Source organism: Gadus macrocephalus, chromosome 4 (assembly GCF_031168955.1).
Source record: "Gadus macrocephalus chromosome 4, ASM3116895v1".
Classification (NCBI taxonomy): domain Eukaryota; kingdom Metazoa; phylum Chordata; class Actinopteri; order Gadiformes; family Gadidae; genus Gadus; species Gadus macrocephalus.
In genome coordinates, this window is record NC_082385.1 from 29,400,268 (window position 1) to 29,412,389 (window position 12,122).

Below are 12,122 nucleotides of genomic sequence, written 5' to 3' on the forward strand. Positions count from 1 at the left end.
ACCGTTCTTTGCAAGAGCTGTGTGTTTATATGTAGTACGACAACAGTTCCCTTCCCCCGTGTGCTGCTTCCTGTTTCTAAAATCCACTGGATTGCAGGACCCAATGAGGTCCACGGGATTTGTAGGCAAAAAACACGACCAATCACAGGTTCATACGGGTGGGGCTTCTACATCTGACATCATCTTGAACCAATCCGGGCACATATCGCTGGGGGCTGGGCCGGTGTTGAGCCAGTGAGCGACCAGTTTGATAAAGTGGGCGTCATGGGAGTACGCTTGGGATACCACTGCGGAAACTGAGTCGACTCCGTGGCTCTGGACGTCATCGTTCACACGGAGAGGAGACGGCGTCGGAGCCAAGATGGCGCTCTACGCAGCGCCAGTTTCCTGTTCATTGGAGGATACAAGGGGGCGGGTCTTAAACTGCATCGCAGCTGATCATGGTTTTTTCCTCTCAAGTTGTTTTCTTGCAGAGAGCAGCTTTGCAGAGATTTTTAATGGCTCTGTCTCTGTTAGCAGAAGACCTTTTATTGTGTGTGTATGTGTGCGTGTCTTGTCCATCTGTTTACATGCCGTGTTCCTTTGAAGCCTCGCATTTGAGAACAACTTCTGTTCATAGTGGGATTTTCTTCAAAATGAACTGTTTTTAGGACAAATGTCCTGGACTATCACTGGATCTAATTTGTTTTTAATCAACAATCAAATTAACTGCGCGTCTTTCCAAGTTTGATGTCCTATGATCGTTCGTGTCTCTATTCTCTACATCCGTCACATCGCCTTCGCATTGTTTTTTAGTTATTAATTTGTAGACCTCAAGATGTTTTCGCACGAAAAGGAGGTTAGTGCTATAGGCTTTACCTCCACAGACGAGTCCCCCGGGCAGTTGGTGCGACCTGACATCTCCCCGACCCTGGAGCTCGCTCTCACCATCGTGTACACCCTCCTCTACACCTTTCTGTTTGTTTTCGTGTACGTCCAGCTGTGGCTCATCCTGCACCACGGACACAAGCGCTTCAGCTACCAGAGTGTGTTGCTCTTCCTGTGCCTGCTGTGGGCTGCGTTGAGAACCACGCTGTTCTCCTTCTACTTTGAGAACGTCGCCCAGGCCAACCGCCTGCAGCCCTTTCCCTACTGGCTGCTATACTGCTGCCCGGTGTGTCTACAGTTCTTCACGCTGTGTCTGCTCAATCTGTACTTCACGCAGGTAAGAATGTTTCAGTTGGTGGGGGTGGTGGTGGTGGTGGTTTCGATGGTAGTGGTGTTGGTGGTGGTGGTGGTGGTTCTGATGATGGTGCTAGTGGTGGTGGGGGTGGTGATGGGGTTCTGGTGGTGACGGGTCTCTGGTGGTGTTGATGGTGCTGGTGTGGGTGGTGCTGGGGCTAGTGGTGGGGTTCTGGAGGTGGTGGTGCTGATGATGGTGGTGCTGATGGTGCTGATGGTGGTGGGTGTTTGGTAGGTACACCGGGCCTATCCTGTGTGACCTGATTTCTTAACGAAGGCGAAGAAGAGAGAAAGCGCTGACGGTGCGTTATCCAACCCATTGTGTACAGTGGCGTCGCCGTCGTTTCAATGAGGGCTTGATTACAGCGCGCCCCTCGGGTCAAGAGCTCCACTAGGCCCACACGTTCATCCGGTTCAGCCGATTGTTTGTTCTTCATGCAGGCCTGTCTATGTGGATTCATATCTAACCTGTGGGAAACTGTCACCGAACATGATGTTTAGATAGTTCCCAAGCCTCTATAAAGTGGTCTATTGATTATTAATATTGATCAATACAAAATTGAGGGGGTGGGGGGGGGGTTCTGGATAGGGAAGGGGGCCGTGTTCGCGTGGTCCGCTTTTCATACACTTGTATTCTGCCGTTAATATTACATGCCCTGTCAGGCCTGCATCAGGTGCGTGTTTGTTTAACATGGGAACGGTCCGAGTCCAACACGCGTCCAGTCGCAGTTGAATAATGTGGAAAAGACGTGTGGACTTTATAGAGGGCCCGACGAGCCCCTGCAGAAATAAACAAAGAGAGATATAATCTCCTGTTTATTTCTTCCTGTGCTGTTCACTCCTTTTCCTCATTAATGAAATTTGATTATACCGGCGTGGATTATGACTCATAATGTAGCCCCTATCTCTGTGCTGTCCAATCGTTGAATGGAGAGATTGTGAATGGGCCACTTTCTGTAGGCCTATAAATTCAGTAATAAGCCTACCCATCAGGGCTATACATTATAAGCCTATCTGTACAGTAATAGGCCTACATATACAGTAATAGTAGGCCTACACTGTAACGTATCTAAACACACAGAAATAAGCCTACACATACAAGTCGACCCATACAATAGGACAGGCCCTACCCATACAGTAATATGCCTGTATGCAGTAATAGCTATATACTTACACCAATAGGCCTATTCATACATGAATCGGCCTACACATACTGTAATGTATCTTGACATACAGAAGTAAGCCTACACATACAGTAATAGTAAGCGCACACAAAGTAATAGGCCTACACTCATACAGTAATAGTAGGACTACACATACTATAGTATGTGTAGTCCTACTATTACTGTATGAGTGTAGGCCTCCCAATTTCCAGTGGCCTACCCTGCTGCTAAGAGTATTCCATTTCCTGTGTGTGTGTGTGTGTGTGTGTGTGTGTGTGTGTGTGTGTGTGTGTGTGTGTGTGTGTGTGTGTGTGTGTGTGTGTGTGTGTGTGTGTGTGTGTGTGTGTGTGTGTGTGTGTGTGCACGAGACCACAGTGTGTGTACTTATAGAAACAAAAACATCATAAATTGCAACATGATATTCCGACATATCCGTAGCCTGTAGCTGTAAGTGTGTTCATATTTTCTGTTATGGACAACGGTGAAGGCTAGCCTAGGCTAATGCTAGCTATGCCACCAAGACAGCCAACAAACCTTGGGAATTAATCCTGCCATCTTGAAAGATGAGTTAATAAAGGAAATCCCGATTGATTTAACTTGTGAAGAAAATTCCCATTACTTTCACTTGTGAACAAAAAACTATTGATCTCACTTGTGTACTAAATCTACATTGATGACACTTGTAAACCAAGTCACCATTGGTTTAAGTTGACAGCGTGTGTCAACAACATTGTATAATTAAAATGGTGGCCAAACAAGCCTTATGGCAGGTCAGCAAAAAGTGTTGACGTAATAATATTGCCTGTTTAACTATTTGAACAAGCCAACATGTGTCGGACGCTGAAGAAAATGCCTGAAATATTTGGTGAATCTTAAGAGTTCCTCTCTCTCGGGCCTGGATGCAGAATCAGAACTCCCGGACGACAAGTCACCGTGGAGTCCGGTAACACACATGTTTACAATTGTGTGTGTGTGTGTGTGTGTGTGTGTGTGTGTGTGTGTGTGTGTGTGTGTGTGTGTGTGTGTCAAATCAGCTGGTCTCAGAAAAGCTGAATATATTTTTGGTGGATTTTAAATCGAAGAATAGTCCCGCCCACATGTTGAATATGTTTGGTATGTTTTGAGTGCTTGTCTGTGTACGTGCGCGTATAAGAAGAGAGCTCACTGAAAGAGTCGTTGTGTTTGAGAATCTGAGGTGTGCGCGTTTGTATTTTGAGATGGGGGTCAGCTTGCCGTTCACAGTTGCATAACAACTGCCCCTTCAGAATATCAGAGAGCAACTTGAATGTTGAATGTCACACACACACACACACACACACACAAACACACTTGGGACCATTGCATGCTAAAGTCACCCCTTGTGTGATTTTGACTAAAGTGTTGTAAGGGCTGAATCACTTCCCCGGAAAATTTTGTATTAGAAAAGCGGAAGCTTTTATTTTGAAGTGTGACGGGACACTGCTGCTGGGTCATGTGACTGGCGAGTCCACGCCTTTTGTACATCAGCTGACCTACTGGACAGCGAGATGTGGAAAAAGTGTTGACACACACACACACACACACACACACACGCCCGTTCATGTGTGCATACATAATGTATTCAGGCAAGCATGAGCTTTGACGAATAAAGTGAGACTTTGTTCAGTTTGAAAAGTGAATTCTGGCTTATTAACCATTTAATATTTATATTTTATAGGACATATGTGGGGGATTTAAATAGAATAATGATGAATGTTACATTAACACAAATATCAGTGTAAGCCGAAGGGGGGATAGCAAAGTACATGAATACATTCACTGGAATCAAATGAACCCCTACATATACAAATCAGAGGCATTATAGTCACAGCCACAACTCAAAGTGCGACAGTAGCTATAGCAACGAAAGTAAATGTTGCCCATACCCATTAATGGATTTTCTTTCTGCGCCACACTTATTTTTAATGTAAACTGGTGCATTTCAAAGCAATCGTTAATTATGGCAAATACAAGCATTTGCCATAATTTACATTTCTAACAACACACACACACACACACACACACACACACACACACACACACTCGCACACGCACTGATGAGTCAGGCGTGACTGTTTGTGCTCGTTAAGTCTTTAGCAGCGTCCCCTCGGCCTCCTACCTCCTCCATCAGAGCGGCTGCGATGTGAATAAAACATGGCGATCCCCGGGTCATTTGGAGTTTTGTCTCGGTACGTTCGGTGGAAGCTGCAGCTCTTCCTCGCAGCGCTGCAAGCAGGATTCATTCCGTTCAACAAGTCAACAACAACAACACACGTTTGATGTGAATTCCAAGGAGGCGCTACAGTTTCTTTCTTTTAGATGTTTATCGTGTCACCCGGTAATAAAGCGACCCCTTTTCGAAGGGACATTGACACACATACAGTGGGTAAACAAAGCCGGCGGGCCCACTGCTTTTGTTGGTTTCGATGTTTCCGTTTGTTCTCATCACAGCACGTGAAAGGCCGCTGATACCAGAGCTGCGTGTGTGTGACCATGTGAATGTTTTCCTTATTGCACTACCCCTAATTACCCGTTAACCCGTTCCGTTGTCATCTCAAAAACATGCTCTAAGAGTCCGCTGATGTTCTTAATAATGATCATTCATCATATATTCCGTTGCCTCGTGCGCAACGAGACCCCGACTCAAAACAGCCCTCTGTTCTTGATTGAAGAAACAATTATGGGTGTGACACACACTGACAAGTCACTTTCATTACTCCCAAATGACATTAGCAGACCAATCATGCCGTGGCGGTTGATTGCCTACGTCAGAATCCTCATCGCGCTGTCTTCAGACAAGTCGTAAGCTGGTTTGTCCATCTATTCTTGTATTCATAAACATTTTCCATTAAAACGCTAAACTCCACGTCGTCATGGAGTTTAACTCCACATCGTCATGGATGACCGTTTGGAGATGTCTTCAGGGAGGTTGTCGGATGTGGAACGATTGATCAGTGGTCCAGAGGAGGTCAGAGGTCAAGGTTCCTTGAGGGATACAGGAAACGGGTACAAGTTTAAAACTGAAGGGGATCGGCGGTGAAGCGTTGCCGGGGCAGCAACCCGGCTCTGAGTTCACACAGCTGACACACCCCAAGATGAACATAGAAGTGACACCGCTCTGTCAGGTCGGGCCACGTGCCCACTGCTGGACACACACGCTAGCACACGCACACATGCACACTCAGATCTACGCAGACAGTGTCATGTCTGCGTAGTGTCATGCGGTCAACCTCAAATGGGGATTTTCAAGCCTTGTTGGTGGTGAAGGGATTATAAATTCACAGTTTTCAACCTTTTCAACCTCAAGTTTGAAGTGTTCTTTCTTTCTTTGGTGTTCATGTAACTTAAAAATAAACTCCATCAATAACAGCAGTGTGAAACATTGGGCCAAAGGTTTTCACATAAATTTGCTATTATTCTGATGCTTCTCTTCTCTCTTTTCTCTCTCTCTCTCTCTCTCTCTCTCTCTCTCTCTCTCTCTCTCCCTCTCTGTGTCTCTCTCTTGGACCATTGCTCTCTCTCCCTCTGTATCTCTCTCTCTCTCTCTTCCTCTGTCTGTCTCTCTCTCTTTCTCTCTGTCTCTAGGTGATGTTCAAGGCTAAAGCAAAGTATTCCCCAGAACTCACCAAGTATAAGTAAGTAGTTTGGGTGACTTTTTTTTTCATCTCTGGTCGCCCTGTTCTGTCGGCCAACATAGTTGTGGTGGAAAATGAGCAGCTGTATTTCCTATACTTCGCATTTATTACGTTGTTGTGATGTTTTCAACCTGTGTCCCGCGTTGACGACATGAAACGGAATTCGAATTTAATGCTAGGTTTGCTTACCGGTATTATTGACATATTCTTGAAGTATCAATACTATAACATTGAAATATTTGACTTCACTCCACTTTTCGGAATACTTTCAAATCACGAGTACTTTAACGGTAATAAAGGACATCCTCTCTCTCTCTCTTCCCTCTCTCTCCGTCTCTCGCCCCGTCTGCGGCATCGAACAGGGTCCCCCTGCGGCTGGTGTTCCTGTGCCTCAGCGTGCTGTTCCTGGCGGTGAACCTGACCTGCGCGCTGCTGATCCAGAGCGCCGAGCAGCGCGCCGACCCCGCCAGGTGAGCGGTCCGCACGGTGGACCGTAAACTAACAATTCTACCACACTTTAAAGGATATTATATAATTATGAACCTAAATAAATAATACATTGATAAATTATACAGTTCATATTTTTTTTGGCATTGTAAAATGAATGAATAACGTGACATTAAAGAGTGACCATTTAAATGAATCAACGTTTAGGAAAAACGTAGGGTGTGCCTACAGGCCTACAGTTACACCGTGTCAATCTTTGGGGGGGGATTCATGGCAGCAGGTGACATCACTTAACGCTAATCTAGGCCAGGATGGGAAGCAGCCCAAGATTGAGCCGCTCATGTATCACGGTCAGTCTGGCCTGCTCCGTGGGACTCTCAACCTCGTCCCCAAACGCCCTCCTCTCACCACAGAACGCCAGGAGCGGGCTGCTCAGAATGAGCGCTACTGGTGGTGAGACAGGGCGGGACTTCCAGTTCCATGGATTTAGCGGCGAGAGAGAGGGCGGGACTTCCAGGTCCATGGATATAACCATAGACATCGGATATAACGGCGAGAGAGAGGGCGGGACGTTCTGTTGAGAGAGAGGGCGGGACTTCCAGTTCCATGGAGATACGTGAGAGAGGGCGGGACGTTCTGTTCAATGGGTATAGTGTTGAGAGACAGGGCGGGACTTCCAGTTCCATGGATTTAGATACGTGAGAGAGGGCGGGACTTCCAGTTCCATGGATTTAGATACGTGAGAGAGGGCGGGACGTTCAGTTCCATGGATTTAGCGATGAAAGAGAGGGCGGGACTTCCAGTTCCATGGATTTAGCGATGAAAGAGAGGACGGGACTTCCACTTACATGGATCTAGGGGCGAGAGAGAGGGCGGGACTCTGGTTAGAATGTTTTGGACATTGCTTTGTCCATTATTTCTTTGTAAAAAAAAATATATAAACTTAGCACAAAAAGTAAGGAAATTTGTGTTTGGAGGATTATTTCTCTGTGGTAAGAATGCTTTTGGGAAATAAATCTTATACCGTTGGAAAGCCTGTATAGTTCCCTTTCAAATGGTGCCCAATTTGTAAGGAAAATACACTTGTGGGATGAGCAGCAGAGCTGAGTATGTGGGTTGCGCCCATGAAAAATTTGCCAAATCTTCTCTGCCAATGCCAAACAGCTTATTCTGCCATTGACTCGTTTGGTGTTTGTTGGATTCGATGATTGAAGTTTGAAGAAACAAGACATATTGGCAATTTAACAATTTATTCATTTCACAAACAGGAGCCTCAGTAGCGTGTGGAAGAACCATACACAGCCACACCAGCCTGGCACCTACTCCTCATGCTGGTCACCAGCCTGGTCACACACTGCTGTGGGATGGCATCCCATTCTTCAACCAGCATTTGTCGCAAGTCAGCCAACGTGGTTGTGTCGGTCCCTCTGGCACGAACAGCACGCCCAAGCTGATCCCACAAGTGTTCAATGGGGTTGAGGTCAGGACTGCTAGCCGGCCACTCCATCGTCTCCACTCCCACATTCTGGAGGTAGTGTCTGATAAACCCCGCCCTGTGGGAGCGAGCGTTGTCATCTTGGAGGATCGAGTTCGGTCCCAGACTGTGGAGACATGGGATTGCCACTGGTTGCAGAGGCTCATCTCTAATATCTCTCTGCATTGAGATTGCCTCCATTGATGACAAGCCTCGTTTTTCCAGTGAGGGAGATGCTTGGTTTTGCGGAACACCAGCTCGAAGTTGCCCTATCGCAAGGGCCCTATCCAGATCAGTCAAACGCGGCATGCCGATTCTTGGAGCAGACACTTACTGACTGGGGGTACCAGAAGCTCAAAACAAGTGTAAATAGCAACAGCAAAATAACCTGTTTGAAGATATGGCAAATTTTATTGCCAAAAAGCCTTGTTACCACAGAGAAATAATCGACCAAACAAAAATGTCCTTACTTTTTAAGTTTATATATTCATTCTTGTTTTGTTGTCGTTCCGCCGTTTGCTCCGGGGACTATTAAATGTGAGTACTCCCAACCTAACGCGACTGTGTGTGTGTGTGTGTGTGTGTGTGTGTGTGTGTGTGTGTGTGTGTGTGTGTGTGTGTGTGTGTGTGTGTGGGTGTGTGTGGGTGTATGTATGTCCTGTGTATATGTGTATGTGTGGGTGCGCGTATGTGTGCGCGTATGCGTGTGTGTGTGTTTGTGTGTGTGTGTCTCCCCCAGTGCGGGGGGGGTCCGGCGGGCGGTCCTGGCCCGGGTCCTGGTCAACGACAGCCTGTTCGTGCTGTGCGCTGTCTCGCTCTCCATCTGCATCTTCAGGATCGCCAAGATGTCCTCGGCCAACGTCTACCTGGAGTCCAAGGTGATACAACACACACACACACACACACACACACACACACACACACACACACACACACACACACACACACACACACACACACACAGAAAAACACACGTTGACACACACACACACACACGCGCGTAGACACAAAAACACACACACACCCACACACACACACCCACAAATACACACGGACATACATGCACGGACGGACGCACACATACACACACACACACACACACACACACACGGCACACACCACACACACACACACACACACACACACACACACACACATAAGGACCCACAGATTTAGTCATTTTTTGCAGACGCTTTTTATGTAATGCGAGTCACTACAAAAAAATGCAGTGTAAGAATAGGTAGGTGTAAGACTCCAAATGTGTTTTCAGCTATTTATTTATTTTAATATGTGGCAATGTTACCGTACCAGTGGATATCCCATTGTCAAAGTGCTCTCTGAATTCAGAAGACCAGTGCAGCTCAACAAAGAACGTTCCGGGCTAGACCTAGATCATCACAAATCAACAAAAGTGCACAACTCAGCCGGAAGACAGGGCTCTTTTTTTTGACAGTCTTTGCCTCCACCTCCTCCCTGCCTCCTCTTCCTCCTTCTCCCCACCACCACCTCCTCCTCCTCCTCCTTCTCTTCCTCCTCCTCCTCTTCCCCCCTCCTCCTCCCCTCCTCCTCCCCCACCACCTCCTCCGCTGCCTCTTCCTCTTCCTCCTCCCCCCCTCCTCCTCCCTCCTCCTCCTCCCCCCCTCCCCTCCTGCTCCTCCCCCTCCACCCCCCTCCTCCCCTCCTCCCCCCCTCCTCCCCTCCTCCCCCCCTCCTCCCCTCCTCCCCCCCTCCTCCCCTCCTCCTCCTTCTCCCCTCCCCCCCCCCCCTCCTCCCTCCTCCCCCCCTCCTCCCCTCCTCCTCCTTCTCCCCTCCCCCCCCCCCTCCTCCCTCCTCTCCCCCCCTCCCCCTGCCCCCTTCAGGGCACTTCGGTGAGACAGGCCACGGCCATCGGCTCTCTGATCATCCTGCTGTTCACGTCCAGGGCCTGCTACAACCTGGCAGTGGTGGCGCTGGCCCCCGAGGGGCCCGCCACCCCCTTCAGCTACGGCTGGTTCAGCGTCTCCGATCAGGTAACCATGACGACAACCGCCATGCCGTCTTTATTTTGAATGCCTCAATTGTTTTGGCCTCAATGGCAGACGGAATAAAAGTACTAGGAAGGACACTTAATTTGTTCTGTGATTTCGACTTTTTTCATTCTTTTTTTGTGTGCTTTAACAAAATTATTATGTTTACATTTTGGGTAAAAGTTAATAACTAGAATCAGTTGGCCAGTTGTGTCATCAGACGGTAACCCAGCAACCGTGTGTCAATTGTTATCGATTGGAATAAACAGTCTTTATATGGACTTACTATAGTGCTGTCAAGCGATTAAAATATTTAATCGCAATTAATCGCATTAATGTCATAGTTAACTCACGTAATCGCAATTTTTTTTCGATGCTAAATATCCCTTGATTTCTTTGTCCCATTAATTGTTCTCATTTTAATGCTCTTATCAACATGGAGAAGTGCATCGGCTTGCCTTGTGCAAATGTTTTTTTATTGATAACAACATTGGCTTATACTGATCAAAACAGGACGATACAAAAAAAAGCCTATAGTGCAATTAAACGATGAACATACAAACATACTGCCTTGAACATAGCACTCAGGCTACTGATTCTTTGTTTTGAGCCAAAGAAAAAAAAATATTGGTTTGCGTTAACGCCGTTATTAACGCGTTTAACTGACAGCACTATTAAATGCCTTTTTTGGAAACGTCTTAATTTAATGTTTCTGTAGTATTAATGGTCCAGAAATTACTTACGCACTCATATCCAGTCGTAGGAAATATACGCTTTATTCTGAGTAACTTGTTTCAGACAAGCAGTTATTGTCTGCTATGTTCGGCTTTCACCGGCAAATATACTAGCCTCTTCATGACAAAATGTCAATGGTGTAATATGACTATGACTTTGTCTTTGTCAAATATGTTTCTGCTCAACAAGTCGTAATTTCTGTAAACTGCTAACCGGCGACAAATGTTTCAGATTTCTGACACATATATGTACCGTTCACTTTGGTTTTCTCTGGATGTGTTAGAATACACACACGTACACGTAGTGTGTGTGTGTGTGTGTGTGTGTGTGTGGGGGGGGGGGGGGGGGGGGGGGGGGGGTGTGCGTGTGTGTGGTGTGTGTGTGTGTGTGTGTGTGTGAGACATCATCCTAGGAGATTTGTTGAAGTAATGCTTAGTAGAGTAAAGGGCTTTGTCTGTCTATAAATAATCGTGTGTGTGTGTGTAGTCTGCATATGTTGGGTGGGGTGTGTGTATGTGTGTGGACTGCATATGTTGTGGTGTGTGTGTGTGTGATTATGTGTAGTCTGCACTGTGGGGTAGGGGTGTAAGTGTGTGTGTGGATGGTGTTGACCTACATCAGGGCTCAGCCTTACAGACAGACAGCCAAGTCCAAAGGGCTCCATGGAGACCAGAGAATGTGTGTGTGTGTGCGTGTGTGTGTGTGTGTGTGTGTGTGTGTGTGTGTGTGTGTGTGTGTGTGTGTGTGTGTGTGTGTGTGTGTGTGTGTGTGTGTGTGTGTGTGTGTGTGTGTGTGTGTGTGTCTGTGTGTGTGCACAAGTGAAACTGTGTTCCAACCAGGCCAGCCACAGAGACTCTGTTGCTATACCTTCACACTGAATACATTTAAACGTGTTCAATCATTCAAGTATCCGCTAAGTCATTTATTGATAAATAAATTCATATATTTATGTTTCATTGAAAGAACAATCACGGAGCAGGATTCCAATACGGGCTCTGTTTTTCCAACATATCCGGTAATTCATCGTGTGTTTGTTTTAATCCAGGGCTGTGTTTACGTTCAGTAGGTCAAGTCATGCTTGACCTACTGGAAACCTTATATCCACACACTGCAACACATGAATGTTCATTATTAAATAAACATGTCTTTGTCTTTAACTCACTTTTTCGTGTGGATCCACACAGGCATCCAGAGTGAATTATGGTGGGAGATCGATGAAGGGATTGATTTACAGAAGCTTGAAAAATAAACCAACCACAATGTTTTTAAGCAATGCTTCAAAACCCAGCAGGCATCCTGGTGTAACCTTGTGTTTGTGTGGTTGTTTTTGTGTGGTTATGTGTGCGTGTGTGTGCATCTGGGTGTTTGTGCGTGCATGGGTCTGTGTGCTTGCATGTGTCGGGGCATGTGTTTGTATGTATTG

At 46.6% G+C, this 12,122-nt stretch overlaps 2 protein-coding genes across 4 annotated transcripts in view; one reads left to right on the forward strand and one right to left on the reverse strand.

Moving 5' to 3' along the window:
- txndc16 (thioredoxin domain containing 16) overlaps positions 1-995 on the reverse strand; it is a 17,647-nt gene extending 16,652 nt beyond the window's left edge. The window contains exon 1 of the mRNA XM_060048993.1: positions 859-995. The gene's annotated coding sequence lies outside the window, so the exon portion shown is untranslated. The remainder of the gene's footprint in view (positions 1-858) is intronic.
- gpr137c (G protein-coupled receptor 137c) lies at positions 383-11,490 on the forward strand. Of its 3 annotated transcripts, none has more exons than XR_009525150.1 (5): positions 383-1,204; positions 5,988-6,037; positions 6,400-6,507; positions 7,753-8,182; positions 8,698-8,836. XR_009525150.1 is itself a non-coding variant. In XM_060049123.1 (5 exons), exons 1-5 carry the CDS (start codon positions 818-820, stop codon positions 10,004-10,006), a joined length of 873 nt encoding a protein of 290 aa, XP_059905106.1. In that variant the 5' UTR covers positions 383-817; the 3' UTR covers positions 10,007-11,490. The 3 variants fall into 3 exon arrangements, 2 of the variants coding, with proteins under 2 accessions (XP_059905106.1, XP_059905107.1); XM_060049123.1 differs by lacking the exon at positions 7,753-8,182 and adding an exon at positions 9,818-11,490; XM_060049124.1 differs by lacking the exon at positions 8,698-8,836 and having other exon boundaries at positions 7,753-8,268.
- Positions 11,491-12,122: the final 632 nt, after the last annotated feature.